We start from the raw sequence: 16,811 nt of genomic DNA, 5'->3' as shown, positions 1-16,811 counted from the left end.
CTTAGGCATGTCCACGCAACAGCCTGGCGCAATTTCTTCTGGCTCAAGGAAAGCTGGAGCTACAGACTCACCAGTTTATTGTTCTCTTTGATATCAAGCGGGTCCAGGGCTTCGTAATTGCTGGAGATGGGAAGGGGGGGGAGAAGCATAAAGTCTGTGAGCAGGCTTTGACCTGGATCACCTGGGACCCCAAAACTTTCTATCACCACCACCACCACACTGTCCGTACTTGGCCCTACTGCCACAATGACCCCCAACCTTTTTCGTTACCTCTGCTTAAAACAACCTATCCCCAGGTGCCTTGATCTCTTTCTATCCCTATGCTTCTGGATGTTTTCATTGCTCAGGCCAGTAGACACCCTCCTCCCCACCCAATTCACAGGGGGCTCCCCACCTTCCAACAAAGCCTTTTGAACCACTGGAGCAACCTTTACCCATTGGCTGGCCGGCTTTGAGGTGCATTCATGGTCCCCTGCAAGCCTAGCTTTGCAAGACTAGACGACCCTTCCAACTCTACAGTTCTATGATTCTAAGGCAGATTCCCAAGTTCTTCACATTTCCTGCAGCATCCCCACAAAGGCAGATTTGTTGAGCTTTCTGGAACATGCAAATGCTATAAATTCAAGGGGAAGGCCCATAGTTTAGGGGCTTTCAATGGAGGAGGTCCCAGGTCCCATCCCTGGAGTCTCCAAGTAGGGTTGAGAGATTCTGCTACAGGCAGTCTACGCATTACAGAACTGGCTGGACCAATGGTGTGACTCGATAGAAGGCAGGCCACTTCCACTACACTGATCTACTCCTTCTAGAAGAGATAATGAATCCAGACAACATTCTTTAACTAGGTTAACTGTAAGAGCCACAGGCGGGACACTAGTCCTTTGGGTCTGCCATCAGGACAGCTCCCTTACGTATCAGTTCTCTACCACAGTGAAACAGCCGTGCAGCCGCCACCATGGGCTCCCATCAGAACAGGAGCTCTGCACTCAAGACAACAACTCACATCTTCTCTGGGTGGAAGTGATGCAGGATGGCACAGAACGCCAGCCCATTGCGCCAAGACGTGGTGAAGTTGGTGATGCGGACACCCCGGGAGCCTGCCGTCACTTCCTGACACCACTCCAGCAAGGACTGGCTGGAACTCACAAGCGATGGGCTGGTGGGGGAGTCAACCTAAAAAAGGGTGGGGTAGGGGAGGGAAGAAGCTGGTCATGGGTCTGGTGAGGGGACACAGATAGCTCCCTCCCTGCACCCGTGGCAAAACTTTCTAGGTCACAGGGGGGTGTTGCTGGGCCACAACTCCCATCGTTCTTGGCTATCAGCCACATTGGCCGAGGCTGGTGGGAGCGACAATGCCTGGGGAAGCGGCAGTGAAGATGGCGCTTGCATGCCATCCAGCCACTGCTAATTGGGTCTATCAGCATTTCAGTATGCTTGTTCAAGACAAAGGTTAAGATGGATATGCAACTATGAAGGTCTGCTCAAAATGCTCAGCTCATTGTCTCAGCGTTAGCTTCTGCTGGGTGGACAGCAACACAGCCATTCATTCATTCATTCATTCGTTTGTTTCATTCATTCGCTCTCTCTCTCTCTCATCTCTCTCTCTCTCTCTCTCTCACACACACACACACACACACACACACACTCACACGATCATGGAACTCCCTTTCAAATAACACTCAGGTGCTCCCCACATTGAAGCACCAGGTAAAAGACCTTTCCATTTGCCCTGGCCTTTGGGATGCATTGAGCATTTAAAAAATGAATTCTATTGTTTTTCTGCCTACTATTGTTACTCTTTTCTGCACACCTAACTGTTTACGACATGGCATTGACAATATTTTACTATTGTGTACTGCCATGTGTGGGATATGTTACTGTTGGCCAATCTGCTCTACTGAGCTTGTTGAAACCAACACACAGACACAGAGACAGAAATACACACACACACACACACACACACACACACACACACACACACGTGTATATACATGCAGGACGGCTGTATTCTGCTTTGCATGCAGAAGATCCCTGTTTCAATCCCCAGCATCTCTAGATAGGGCTGGGAGAAATCCCTGCTTGCCTGAAATCTTGGCAGAGCCGCTGCCAGCCATTGCAGACAATACTGAGCTTGATGGGCCAAGGGTCTGACTTGGTATAAGGCAGCTTTCTATATAGGCTGGGATGCAAGCAACAAACCAGCAAATATCCCTGAACCTGCCCACAGTGGCCATGGGGCACGCTGCTTCACCTGTCCCTCTGCAGCATGTTATGATCGTTGGGAGCCCCAGCGGGTCTCTGTAGGTCTCCTGCTCTACACTATATTCCTGCCCCACCCCAGGAGGAAAGGAGGAGCCATCATGAGCTCTGTCTCTTCTCTCTCAGCAGGACCCTTCCTGCTCCAAATCCCGCACCCAGTTTAACTGGTAAGGTTCAAGACTCACTGCTCCAGAATCGAACACATTTAAAAGGAATGAGCTTCTGGGATCCCATAGTTTCAAGGTATCTTACAAGAAGGCTCGAACCACCATGCTCTGCCCTCAGCCCTCTTATCACCACCTCCTTATATACAAAGCAGGGAGTGTCCCACAACAAAACCAGAGTTAGCTGCACATTGAGAAAGCAGGGGAGAGAATTGGCCTGGGTTGTCGACAGTAAGGAGGATGGCATGGCACGGCCTTCTGTACCTGGGATTCGCCTTGAGCTCCAAGGTCTGTTGCTGTGCCACGGGGTGGGGGGGACTGGTGCCAGAGTTTCCTGGCTGGACTGGGCACTCCTCTCCTTGAGGGAGCGGGGAGCTGGGAGAGGTAAGGCAGGGCCCTGAGGTGATGGAGGACTTGGGGGGTGAGGAGCTTCAGTCGAGACTACCACTTGCTCTTTGTTCCTCAGTGGCAAATTATCTGCCTCTGTACTGGATGCTTTTTCTGCCTTGACCTCTCCGCTGTCTGATGGACTGCAGCTCTTCAACCATTCTTGGCCCAGCCCTGCCCCTTTTAAGCTGGGGGCACTGCTCTCTGGAAATTCCAGGCCCAACGCCTCACTCCTCCTGTCCCCATCCGGCTTGTGCGACTCCGCTGCTGCCGCCGTCTCCAGAACACCTTCCGGCCCTTCCTCTCTGCTGCGTTCTTCTTTGCACTGCTCTCTCCATCCTCAGAAGCCATACCTTCCACTTGAGCAGTTCTTCTTCTGCCGTCTCCTCCTGAGAGGTCCCTCCGGAAGCTCTTCTCCCCTCAGCATTCCTCCCATCACCTGCTCCTTCCTCCGGTCCTGAAAACGCCAAGCCTTCGGCGGGCTTTGGAGACTGCTCTCAGCAGCTGCCATTTTGTCATCCACATCCCTACTCCTCTCGGGACTGGGTGGGGAAGTGAGGACTGGGATGGGCATTCTCTGCCATGCTCACCTCTGCCATCTCTTCCCTGCCCTCCTTTGCAGGAGACAGTGGCGACTCTGGCGAGGTTCGTAGGCCGCTGCCACCCACCCCAGCCAAATCTTCCTCTGGCAACAAATTCGCCTGCTGCAGGGGCACTTCAGGGGAAAGGCTTATTGGTGGGCTGAGGCCTTCAAGCCTCTCAGACACTTGGCAACAGCCCATCTCTGTTTTGTCCCCTATCCAAGTTTCCTCCTGTTTAGGAGCCTCCTCCACAGAAACAGCTTCACATGGCTCCTGGATGGTTTCAGCCTCAATCTGCTCCCTCTCCAGTTCCAAAGGGGGCATCTTTTCCACTCCACAGCCCCGCTCCGCCATCAGAAAGCCCTCCTTTGAAAGCAACCCCCCTGCTCCTCCTCCTCCACCCCACTCCTTGCTGGGCCAAATGGGGGTACCTCAGGCAGGCTGCCATCTCCAGGAGTCCATGTCCCCCCTTCCCATTGCTCCATCTCCACCACAGCGCTACCCCCACCAGGCAAGACAGGAGCAGTGCTAACAGGGATGGATCTCCTGCTGTGCTAGTTGCTGCTTCTGCAAAAAAAGCAGCCGTGGGGGAAGGCCCCATGAGGGGAGACAAGGCCATGAAGGCTGCATCCGAAGACGACCCCATGAACCTCTGCGTCGTCGGTGACTAGGAGGGGCCTGTGTTCAGCGAGGGCTGAGTCTTCTGCAAAATACATCACCACAGAACCATGGGTGGGAGAGGAGGGTCTTTCTGCCAGGCTCTTGCAGCCTAGTCTTTCCCCGGCGGGCCATCTGGGGCACAGGGCACGCTGAAGGGATTGGAGCTGCCCTCCACCAAAGATGTGGCCACCTCTGCCGAGGGGCTTTGAGACTCTGGGGACAGCGGCATCTTCTCCAGCCTGCGTTTCCGCACAGGGGGGGCCTCAGGTGCCAACGGAGGCGAGAGAGGGAATCTGTGGGCTCCGGGCTGGAGGTCCCCTGAGGGGCTCTTCTTCCTCCTTTGTGGCACAGGAAGAGGTTCCTGCTCTCTGGGTTTCCAGATATCGCCAGGCCTGGAAGCAAGCAAGAAGGAAAGTCCTGCGAAATTGGCCCCAAAAAGACAAACAATTCTTTCTTCAGCCAACGAAAAGTTCAAACCCCTTCCTGGGTGAGAGTTGGGATGGAGCACCACTGTCTCCCGCCTCAGCCTCTCTGTTCCTACCAGCATTCTCCCTTAAGATCCTAACTCTCCATCTCTGCTCTGAGACCCACTTCACTCCTGCATGTTGCATGCATGCAAAAACAACACCATTACATCCCCAACACTGCTGCCTTCTAGACTGACCCTGGGAAACAGCAGCCTTGTTTGTTTTTTTGCAGGTTAGCAGAAGCAAGCATGGGAAATGGTACAGCGCAGTGCAAAAGTCCAGAGAGAATGGAAACGACAGGCATGGTAGGGAAACAGGAGAGACAGAGGCAGAGAACGCAAGTCAGAAAAATGACCTCAACAACACAATAGGGAACCTGCAGTCCTCCTGTTTTTGAACTACAGCTCCCATCAACCCCACTGACCATTGGCTACCCTGTTCTTTGTGGATGGAGTTATTCATCCCAAGGACCCTCCAGATGTTGCTGGACTCCAGCTCCCATCAGCCCAGACCACACAGTCAAAGGAAAGATGGGAGTTGGGAGACCCACAATGTCTGGAGGGCGGAAAATTCCCCATTCTTAATTCAGAGCATTCCTATGGTGTAGAACAGACCCATCTAAGCACTGTAAGCCACACTCAAACGACTACATCGGATGCCCTTTAAAATGTGTTGTGGGAGTTTTTGTTCTTATTTTTAATATGTGTTTTGTGTTTTTTTTATATTTCAAGTTTATTATGTTGTGAACCACCCTGAGATCTACGGATGAAGGGTGGCACACACATTTTATTAAGAATAATAATAATAAGAAGAACTTCAGGTTCTTTTACAGATGACCCCTGCCCAAAGCTAGCCCTGCCAGTGTTTGAATTATAGAGGGAGATAAAGGGAACTTGCTCCCCACCTCCTACATTAGTGACTATTCTTAAAAGCTAACAAGGGAGGGGTATGATATGACTGAGTTGGGACTTGTGGGTGTCATTATGGGACTCTATAGCTCTTCCTCCAACCATAATTTGAGCACTGATCCATGCAAGGGATTATGCTGCCCATCCATTTAGGTTATTAAACACTTTCTACATATTTATTTTCAAAGCGCCCAGAGGACGTTACGTTATGAAGCAGCAAAGAAATGCTGCAAATAAAACAGCTAGCTTATGGAAATAGTTAAAACTTATGGCACTCACTGCAACAAGATGCAGTGATGGTCACCCATACAGGCATATTAAAGTGGGATTAGACAAGTTCGAGGAGGGTAAAGCTATTGATGGCTTCTAGCCATGGTGACGACATACACCCTCCAGCATAAGAAGTGGCATTCCTCTCTGAGGAGCAGCATTGGAGAGGGGTCCTGCACTCACAACCTTCTCCCACTGGACTTCCCACTGGGACATCTGACCAGATGCTGGACACTAGGTAGCCCTTTAGTCTGACCACGTAGCCAGGTTCTTCTTACGAGAAGAAAAGGAAAAACTCGTGCAAAATCTGCTACCACAAAGTGAATCAGAGCAAACTGTCTGCCTTCTTGCAAAACAACCCAGAACCTTCGCAACAAAAAGGGTTTGGCTTTGTTGCTGTTGTTTTAAAGTTCCCTACAGAGGCAAAGCAGAAGACCAGTGGAAACCAGCAAGCAGGACCAGAGCGCAACACCAACTTTCCCTGCTTGTGACTCCCAGCAAGTGGAGTGTAGAGGCATCCTGCCTCGGATCCTGGAGACCACAGACAGCCTCACTCTCCATAAATTTGTCTAATCCAGGATTTCCCAAACTTGGGTCTCCAGCTGGTTTTGGACTACAACTCCCATCACCCCCAGCTAGCAGGACCAGTGGTCAGGGATGATGGGAATTGTAGTCCAAAAAACCCAAAACACAGCTGTTGGAAACCCTTTGCGAAACCCTGTTCTAATCTAACCAGATCACCACTATGGGAAGCCTGAAAGCAGGACCTGAGCTTGAGATTCCCAACAACTGGTATATAGAGGCTTTGAAATTGCCTCCTCCCACACACACCTAAGCAAAGCCATGTAGTCGAGACTCATTTTAAAGAACGCTGTACATGGGGCTTACCTTTGAAGGTGACCCGGAAACTACAACTAATCCAGAATGCGGCAGCTAGACTGGTGACTCGGAGTTGCCGCCGGGACCACATAACACCGGTCCTGAGAGATCTACATGGCTCCCAGTACGTTTCCGAGCACAATTCAAAGTGTTGGTGTTGACCTTTAAAGTCCTAAACGGCCTCGGTCCCGTATACCTGAAGGAGCGTCTCCACCCCCATTGTTCAGCCCGGACACTGAGATCCAGCACCGAGGGCCTTCTGACGGTTCCCTCATTGCGAGAGGTGAGGTTACAGGGAACCAGACAGAGGGCCTTTCGGTAGTGGCGCCCACCATGTGGAACACGCTTCCATCAGATGTCAAAGAAATAAGCAGCTATCCATTTTTAAGAGACATCTGAAGGCAGCCCTGTTTAGGGACGTTTTTAATATCTAACGCTGTATTGTTTTAACATTCGTTTGGGAGCCGCCCAGAGTGGCTGGGAAGCCCAGCCAGATGGGCGGGGTACAAATATAAATTATTATTATTATTATTATTATTATTATTATTATTATTATTATTATTATTATTATAACAGTGCTGGGGAGGAGGGAATATGTTTTTTTTGCAATGGGGCAGTGCAGTGTCCTGCTTCCTTCCTAGCCCCACCCTCGTCCTTCTAAACAGCCGAATTCCCCTCTCCCCAAGCCCTCCCTGCCCTGAGAGGCCTCTCACTTCCCGTTCCTCCTGCGAGCAAACTTCTCTTTTCTTCCTGCGAGTGGAACAATCTTACTTCTTCCTAGCCTTGGGGGTGGGGTAGCAGGGACAAGCAGCTATATCTGGCAAGCACCTTCACACCCAAAGAAAGGAGAAGCAAAACTCGCAGCTGTCCGTCTCACTTGGCTCCTTTGCTACCACGTGCATTTCAGGCCCGCCCAAAATAAATAGGGGCGCCTTCCTCAGCGGATCAGGGCAGACAACAAAGCATGAGGGATTCTGCACTTCCTGTGTCCAACAAGAGCATGAGAAAGAAAGAAAGAAAGAAAGAAAGAAAGAAAGAAAGAAAGAAAGAAAGAAAGAAAGAAAAGGGGCATCTGCACGATTCATTTAAAATGCTATGATAATACTTTAAGCAACCATGGCTTCCCCCAAAATAATAATAATCCAGGGAACTGTAGCTTGTTTGGGGTGTTGAGAGTTGTCAGGGGCCCCCTCACAGGGCTAGAAGCCTCAGAGATGAGCGATTCTGAAACTGTAGCTCTGTGAGGGGAGGAGGAGGGCTCCTAACAGCTCTCAGCAGCACCCTTAACAAGCTACACTTCCCAGGATCCTTTGGGGGAAGCCATGACGGTTAAAGCAATATAAGACATAGCTGTCAACCTTTTCCTTTTTTGTGGGAAATTCCCTTATTATAGCATTGGGAAACAGCAGGAAGGGTTGACAGCTATGTATATAGCAATGGGGAACAGCAAGGAGGGTTGACAGCTATGATATAAGAGTGCTTTAAATGTTATGGTGTGGATGTGGAGGGAGAGACAGCATGAAAGCAAGAGCAGAGCCCAGGGCCAAAACAGACATGGATCTCAAATGAGATGCATTTCCCCCCACCCTTTTAACAATAGAAGTTGTAGCAGAAAGGAGAGAAGGACTGGGACTATTTTAAGCCCATCCTCTGTTCCACAGTCCCATTTTTCTTAAAAAACAACAACCCCAACCCCACCAAATTTGCATCCAAAAGGAAGCTTCCATCAGTGACGATTATTAAGACAGAGAGAAAAACAAGCAGCCAGGAGAAATGCATGCAATGTCGCATCTTGTGCCATTGCTCAAACCCAAACAGACGCGCCTCCTTTCAAATTCTGCGACAGGACCCAGATGTCTAACTTCCCCCGTCTCCCGATAAAGCAGCACTCACCTAACATCCGTGCCGTTCAATGGCGCCAGCTGTCCCCGGAGCAGTTCGGGTCCTTTCTCTTCCTTCTCTTCTTCAGCCCCTGCCTGTGCCAACTCTGAGAAAGTCCCCGCAGCTTGGTTCTGGGTGTCCGGGCCTCCTGAGGGGCAGTCGCTCCTCCTGGCAACACACCACTTGCCCTCCGTGCCCCACACTCCCAACACACTCTGCACCACTTACTGCAAAGGGTGCCGCCCCAGAGATGGTAGGGGCTGGCTCTGCTGCAGTGGGAAGGCTGTCCAAGGGGGCAATGGTGCCACTGGGAACAGCACCGAATGTTCTCTTGGGAACCTCAGCAACAGCTACGGGGCAAGAGAGAAGAGCTCAGGTGTTGGGAGGGATGGGGTAAATCAGTCAAATCCATTTCTTTCCGTTCTTTTTATAGTATTGAAAAAGTACATATAAATAACACAAATACCATAAAAACAAATAAACACAAATTACATTAATCCCTACAAACTCAAAAAAAGACACCCTACCCACCCCCGTGACCTCCCTCCACCATGGCTCGACTTCCTAAATTTTATTTGATTATTTCATTGTATTTGTAAGAATCTTCATCTCTTAACAACCATTTCTGATTTCATTTTCATCTTTGCTTTACCTACTTATTCATATTCTCACATCTACTTTACATATTTAATCTATGCATATTAACATATCTGTTTTAGAACAGTATTTTCCATGTATTCTTCAAAGCAATTCCATTCTAATTTTAAATTTTGATTGTTTGGGATCTATGGGCTGCTGTTAGTTTTGCTAACTCTATATTCACTTAGCTTATAAATCCATTTCTTTCAGTTTCTCATTTACCCCATCTGAAGTTCTGTTTCCACATCAGTTTGCATTAAAAAAACAAGTAACAATGAAAACTCATTGGCATTTTGTGCAAAATGTCTCCTAACAGACACAGTCTCGTATGCAGTTTTGCCTAACACGTTGCACATTTTTTGCAAAGCAATCTTCCCTGATATAATGCTTTCTTCTGTGTTCTTTTTGCCTGGAAGCCTGGAGAGCTGCTGCCTGCCAGTGTGGACAACACAGTGCTAGATGGACAAATGGTCTAATTCCATATAAGGTAGCTTGCTACATTCCTACATTCTTTTTTAACTGGAGATGCTGGGAATTCAAACTGGGACCTTCTGCATCCCATTGGGGCTTCCTCCTGGACCCTTAGAGAGCCACACCGTGAAACAATGTGGAGCTAGAAGGTCTAAGCTAGGAGTGCCTTTCCTAGCTGGATCCTGGCTTACCTAATGGTCCACTTCGCCAATCACTTGATGCCATCACAATATTAGGTGACCCATTTTTCCTTCGCAGTCCAGCTTAAGTTCAAAGGAAGATCCTAGCAGGGCTTGCAGTCAGAGCTGATCAGTGCTGACTGGATTGGCTGTGCTACAGAGTGCCCACGAGGTCACTCCACAATGTAGCCGACCTCAGCAGGCTTGAAGTTCGTTCCTATCATCACTGGTAGTGACAACAAGCCTCCCTTGCTAAGAAACAACTGGAAGCACACTTTCAGGATGCCAATGCTTGTTGGCAACCGCAACCCATGTGACAACATCTCAGGTGGGGGAGAAGCAGGCATAGTTTTTGCAAGGTAACCACTGCAAGCTAAATGGGGACCTGTGCTGGACCCAGTAAGGCCTGCAAGCAGGAGGTGCTCAATCACGGGTCTAGACCTGGCAAAAGACCGCTTCAGATACAGTGGTTGCCCCGCTAGACGAAAATAATTCGTTCTACAAGTGTCTTCGTAGAGCGAATTTTTCGTCTAGCGAAGTGGCAATGGAGCGCGGAGGTTTTCGCACCAAAAAAAAAAAATCGTCTTGCAAGGCAGCCCCATAGACTTTTCGTCTTGCGGGGCAGCCTTCCGCTAGCGAATGCCTTTTGTCTAGCGAGTTTTCGTCTAGCGAGGCATTCGTCTAGCGGGGCACCACTGTATTTATCCTTTTTAATCCTCTCTACCACAAATGAAACCCCCTTCTTCCCTTACATCTGCTTCTCCACCTTGCCAGTAACGCACCCCTTCAGTCATCAGTCAAAGCATCACATCGACACCAATCACTTCTATCCCTTTAACAGTCATGGCTCCCCCTGCAAAGAATTCTGGGAGTTGCAGTCTGTCAAGGGTGCCTGAACGTGTGGCTCTATGAGGAGTCCCCTAACAACACTCGGCAAACTACCAGTTCCAGGATTCTTTGGAGGGAGCCTTGGCTGCCAAAAGTGGTGCAATAGCAGTTGCAACGTATGGTGTGGATGTGGCCGACTTCTCCCCTCTGCCCAGCCCACTCCCCTGCAGAACAAGGTACTCAGCAACCTTTGGTAGGCAGACTCCTTCCTCCCGCTTACCTTCCTTCCTGGAAGGGGCAGCTGTTGCCAACGTGCTCTGAGCAGACGGGTCCTCCTCTCCTCGGCCAGAGTGTTCAGATCCCGTGAAGTGTCTGTGGTAGGAGGAGGAGAGATAAAGGGGATTAGATACAATTCGTGGAGGATAAAGCTATCTGTGGCTACTAGCCACAATGGCAGTTTTCTACCTCTGAATGCCAGTCACTGGGGTCACAAGCTACTGTTGTGCTCAGCTCCTGTTTTTGGGCTCCCTTTGAGGTATCTGGTTGCCCACTGGGAGAACAGAGGGCTGAGCTAGATGCACCCCCTCCCTCCCAGCCTTTGGCCTAATCCAGCGTTAGAGCTCTTCACATGTTCTAATCTTAATCTACTGCCTGTACCGAATGCCAACACTACCAGAGCAGCCCCCAAACTTCCTGGTCCCTTTGCAGTCATTTTAGTCCCCCTGATAGAGATGCAGGAGATGTGGAGCTAGAGAATCCCTCTGGAAACAACAATGACAGCAACACAAGAACACACTGCTAATCGTGCCTGGACTCCCCTCGCAGAAGGCTGCCTGCTCTCTCTTTCTCCCTCTCACCTTGTGAAGCCTCAACCCTTTGGAGCCCCTTCCCAACTGAAATGAAACCACAACACAGGCTTGCAAAGGACTGACCCTTGCAATCCAGCCCACCTCTCCATTTTGTCCCCTTCCTCTCCTACTACTGCCATCATTTGGACGAGGGATCACCAACTATGAGGACATTTGGCCTTTGGAGCGACTGCTGTGGTCACCTCCATTCGCTTCTCTTCCCCTTCCGCAGATCAGCCCCCACCCCCCTCTTTGGCAGAACAGCAGAGAGAGCACATGGCTCACATTTTGCTTTTTCAAGAGATCTGGGTAAAAGCCAGATTCTGTGGAGTTAAGCCGAGCCTTGAAGAGCCCATAGAGCTGAAAGAGGAAGTGGGAAAGAGTGCCACTCTTCCAACTTCCTCCTTTAGCTGTATGTACTTTTCAAAAGTCCTTGCTAATTGACCATGGGGGCAGTCAAAGCTCAAGAGACTTTGTGGGCAGCAGGAATGACCTCAAGGGCGCCACTGCACCCACAGGAACCATGTGGGCAACCCCTGATTTAGATTGCAATCTCTCTCTCATGCACACAAAATAGAACACCACCTCTTATGCTAAAACACATTCGCTGGCCTTGCTCTAAAAGGGCACCAGGTTGGGCAAGGCTGCATTACACAATCACAATCATTCTCTGCTGCATGCGAATCAACCCGCAACAGGCAACACCCTCCAAATAAGCAGCCACAATTGTGAGCATGTCACAAGTTCCCCAGTATGCATTGGGAGAAAGTCACGAGGTTGAGTTCCAGCCAGATTATGAAAACGATGGTTCAATGGTGCTAAGCAAACCTTGGGCGTCTGCCTACGCCTACCTGCAAAATAGTCCGTCAACACGTTTTGGAGAAATCCTGAATGGATGAAACAGACAGACAGACAGACAGAGAATAAAGAGAGAGAGAGACTTAAAGGCAGAAGCAAATGCAAAATCACTGGTGGAGAAAGCACTGTGGGGGAAGGCGAGCAATGATACAGCAGATTCTAGGAAGAGGGCAGGGCATGCATGAGTAAATAAATTTGGAAAAGGGACCTTTGAAAAGCACAACGTTGTTCCCAGCCAGGCAAGAAAGATGCGGTATCTCTTTTGAGAAGGAAAGCAAAGAGAGTCCAGAAAGCCAATGGATGTTTGATGGGGTGGGAAATTCTGTGATTGTGCTGTCCAACAGGAGGAAGTGGGACAGTGAACAGGGGATCAGCCTCCTGAAAATTTCACCAGAATATAAAGAACCTGCATTATACCCAGTGAGATTTTTCTCTCTCCATCTATCCCAGTATGACCTGCTCTGACTGACAGCGGCTCTCAGGGTCTCAGGCAGAGAAGCATCTTTCTCATCATCCTCAGGATCCTGACCTTCTGAGGGAAGAGGAAGTACAGAGTATACCCAGCACAACCAGCATGGAAATGCAGTGGGATAGGAGAAGATGGATAGTTCACGCCATCAGCTTGGTTTTCACTGTATTTACATGTTTCTCCTCTTCCAGAGAGAGCATGGAAATGCAAGCAGGTAGCCTCATAGCAGGCTAGTAAAATGGCAGCCTAGTAACTTTATGTGCTTTTTTTACAAGGCTGCACTGAACAATGGTTGCAACCTTCCCTCTCTCCTCCTCTGGCATGGCCACAAGGGACGAATCGGAAGTGTCCACTTCTGCTTTTAAACTCAGCAAAGTTCCCTGTTACATAGGTATGAAGTCAGGGAAACACTGGTTAGTTTAAACTATAGATAATGAAGAAGCCAGAATCATAAACCACAGTTTGATCCTGATGTTTGAACTAGCCATAGACTAACCAGAGTTCCCCCAAGTGCAGATGTAAAAGAGGCTTGGGTGAGTTTGAAGGAGAAGGAAAATATTCCAATCTCCCGAAGGGGAAGTACATAAGCCCAAGGCTCACAGATGTAACCCTAAACCAGCCATGGGAAACTTGCTGTCCTCCAGAAGTTGTTTGTGACTTCAGTTCCCACCAGGCCCAGCCAACAGGAAAAATGGTCAGGGCTACTGTTAAGCTACTGTTTTAGTGCTAGTCTCCCACATTTATTTGTTTATATGATGCCTTTCTACCTGACATCAGGCCTCCAAGGCAGCTGACAGTAAGCAAGATTAATACACAGAAAAATCAAAACATAATGAAAACAATAAAACCTAAACCAGAGAGTGGGAACCAGCAGCCCCCCCCCCACCCCAAGGTTGCTGGATGACAACTCTTTATCATCCCTGACCACTAGTCATGCTAGGTGGGGCTGATATGAGCTGGTGTCCAACAACATCTGGCCACAGGTTCCCCACCCTTGGGTTTAGAGTTTGGCCACCCTTTTGCTTAGGTGTGTTTTCATTAATTTCTCTTAACCAACGGCACTGGCAATTCAAACTACGCTTGATAAGAGCCAAGTAAAACATACAGCAAGACCTCAGTGGTTCAGCAAGTTAATTATTTGTAAAGAGTCTTGGAAAACCAAGAGCTGGTGGGCCAGGCCAAAGCTCCACAAAAGACCTCAGCTCACCTGCAAGTTAACTAAAGTGAACTTTGACAAAACCCAAGCAACATGCTCTCTCCAATTCAAGCTCTAGCAAGGAACAATTCGCTCTAGTTCCAGGAACCAGGAGTGGAGACGGAGGGGGCGACTTCCAAGACTGGAGGGAAAATGCTGGCATCCCTCTTTCATTGATGAAAGAGGTCTGCAGGGCTGGGCCCAAGAAATGTGAGGTTTCTGGCACAGGAGGGTCCCCCCACCTTTAGACGATGCCCCCTGGCTTGCACTATCCTCTTGGCGGCTCTTCTTCAGGGCTTCCTCTGACTCCTCTTCGCTGTCAGCGAAGTCCTCCAGGTTGGCGATATCAGAGGGTTTGACGCTCATCAGGCTTGCCAGACTTTGCATGTCCTCATCCCTGCAAAGGTGAAAGGGTTAAAGGAATGTCACAAGAAGGCAGCTGCTTTTCCGTCATCCACCCTCGCCAGGACATTTTTGGCCAAAAGTGACTCCCCTGCTCCCTGAACAATGGATGCCAATCCAGTTATTGTAGATCTTACTATAGGAAGATAGGAAGCTGTTGATTCATCTAGCCAAGTATTTTCTTCAACCAATTCCAAGTGGTGGTTTTGACCTATAAAGCCTTAAACGGCTCAGGACCGCAATACCTCAAGGACCACATCTCCCCATATAAACAGACCCTGGACTCTGCGTTCATCATCTGAGACCCTTCTTCATGTGAGGCTCAGAGGGTGGCAACACAAGAACTGGCCTTTTCTGCATTTGTGGAATGCCCTCCCCAGGGAGGTTCGCCTGGCATCTCATTATATGTATTTTAGGCGCCAGGCGAAAATGTTCCTCTTCAAACAGGCCCTTGGCTGATTAATATTCTACAACCTTTTAAATGTGTTTGTGGGAAGGGGGAGGTGTTGTTTAGTTGGTTTTGTTTTAACTATTTACTTGTGTTTTTTACCTTGCATTTTATCCTGTGGGCCACCCTGAGATCTTGTGATGAGGGGCAGTATGTAAATCTAATAAATAATAATTTATTCGATTTTGTGTTTTTATATCGTGGTTTTATGTTGTGAACCGCCCAAGACCTACGGGTATAGGGCAGTATACAAAATAAGTAAATAAATAAATTTTATTCTGTCTAGTGGTGACTCTCCAAAGTTCCTGTCTCGCTAAGTGCCTTCCTTTTCCATCCCCCACAACCCAAAGATTTTTATCAACATTCAGAGGAGGTGCTCCATCTCCTGAGTTAATTGCCTCCGATGCGAAGCTACCTTTGGCAAAGACAATCTAGCTCAATATTGCCAGCTCTGACTAGCAGCTATTCTCCAGGGTCTGTAGTAGGGAAGAGTCTTTTCCCATCTTCTTCCACCTGATCCTTCCAACTGGAGACGGCAGGCATTGAACCAAGGACCTTCTGGAGGCCATGCAGGTGCTACGATGCTTTCCCCAAAGAGAGGGCAACAGAGGATTCCAGGATAGACTCATTTTTAAAAGGGAGAAGGTCAAAAAAAATAATAATGGAGAAGGTCCTCCCCCCTCTCCCCGTACTCACGTGGCTTTCCCCTCACGGAGGAAGACACAAGAGAGGGTGAGCTGCAGTGTGGCGGTCACCACCTTCACCGACCGCGGCTTCAGATTCAGCTTCAGGTCCACTTGGGTGGGCGTGGTGCTGGCAAAGCGCTTAAGGTTCACATCCACAGAAGCCAGGACTTTCCGGTGCCCCTTCGATTCCTGGCGTGAGGGCGTTAACAGTCACGATTTCCGCTTAGGACAACTGACATCCTTTCCGCGCATATATTCACAAACTCGCCCTTCCCGCTTGCCCCTTATTCCTCCCACAATGCACTGCTTTCAAGCCCCTTACCCCTGCATGACTCCTCCCCGCCACGAAGAACCCATACTCAGCCACAATCTCATGTCTCCCGGCTATCAGAAAATTGCCCTCGTTGCCAGCATCTGCCTGGGATCAAGTCAAAATACTTCCTTTCCACCTTTAGCACTGGGGAATGTTTTCCAGCCTGAGGGCCGCTTTCCCTTTTGGGAAGCCTCCCAGAGGGAACATCTCAGTGGTAGGCAGGGCAAGAAGCAAAAGTGGGAGGAGCCTTGAATGTAAATATTACCTTTGTGCAGTAATCTAGTTTCTACACTTCCCTACCCACCTCTCTATCCTCCATCCAGGCAAGCGAGAGGCTTTGTCAGGGTTTAAAGGCCACATTCTTGCCAGACAAGAACACTTGAGGTGCTTGAGGGGCGTGGCCTGAGGAGAATTCTGAGGGCCAGACAGAGAGGCCTGGAGGGCCGCATCTCATTCCCTTGGGCCTGAGATTGCCCATCCCTGCTTCCTTGCCTTGACTGTCTTCTTGGATCATATAGTGGGGCCTTCAGAGGTAGAATCATAGAGTTCTATAGTTCTAAGGTGCCTTGGAGATCATGCAGGAATCTTGCAACTATGACATCTCTCTGCCTAAAAAACTCCATAAAAAAAGAGCCCGGAGCCATCTGAGGCAGCCTGCTTTGCTGACCAACAGCTTGGCATAGGAAGCCGTTTCTCTGCAAATCCACCCATTCAGTTCTAGTCTCTTTGGAGCAGCAGGATGCAAGTCAGCTCCACTTCAGACATGGCAGCCCGTTGGACAGCTTAAAATGGCTACAGCATCACAGAGCTGGGAGGGAGAGAGGGAGCACACACATCCTTGATGGAGCTGTAAGCTGCCGGAGGGACTAAGACTGGCACGGCATCACAACCACAACCTCAGAGTGAAAAATCAGTGACACTGACAAGGTCTGTCATTGCTGCCTGAGGTGAGGGCATCCTTCTTTTGCTTTTTAAGAACTCAATCAATACAGTTCTGTATTGCTGGGCAAGGGACACTCCTG

General features: G+C 49.3%; 1 protein-coding gene across 1 annotated transcript in view; it reads right to left on the bottom strand.

Moving 5' to 3' along the window:
* EHBP1L1 (EH domain binding protein 1 like 1) overlaps positions 1-16,811 on the bottom strand; it is a 42,646-nt gene that overhangs the window by 12,331 nt on the left and 13,504 nt on the right. The window contains 9 exon segments of the mRNA XM_033136136.1: positions 72-120; positions 1,001-1,170; positions 2,685-2,861; positions 4,197-4,440; positions 8,682-8,803; positions 10,851-10,942; positions 12,270-12,305; positions 14,183-14,337; positions 15,487-15,665. Coding sequence (XP_032992027.1) covers positions 72-120; positions 1,001-1,170; positions 2,685-2,861; positions 4,197-4,440; positions 8,682-8,803; positions 10,851-10,942; positions 12,270-12,305; positions 14,183-14,337; positions 15,487-15,665 — 1,224 coding nt within the window.

This window comes from Lacerta agilis, chromosome 17 (genome assembly GCF_009819535.1).
Source record: "Lacerta agilis isolate rLacAgi1 chromosome 17, rLacAgi1.pri, whole genome shotgun sequence".
NCBI classification, from domain to species: domain Eukaryota; kingdom Metazoa; phylum Chordata; class Lepidosauria; order Squamata; family Lacertidae; genus Lacerta; species Lacerta agilis.
This window is presented reverse-complemented; position numbering and strand designations above follow the sequence as displayed.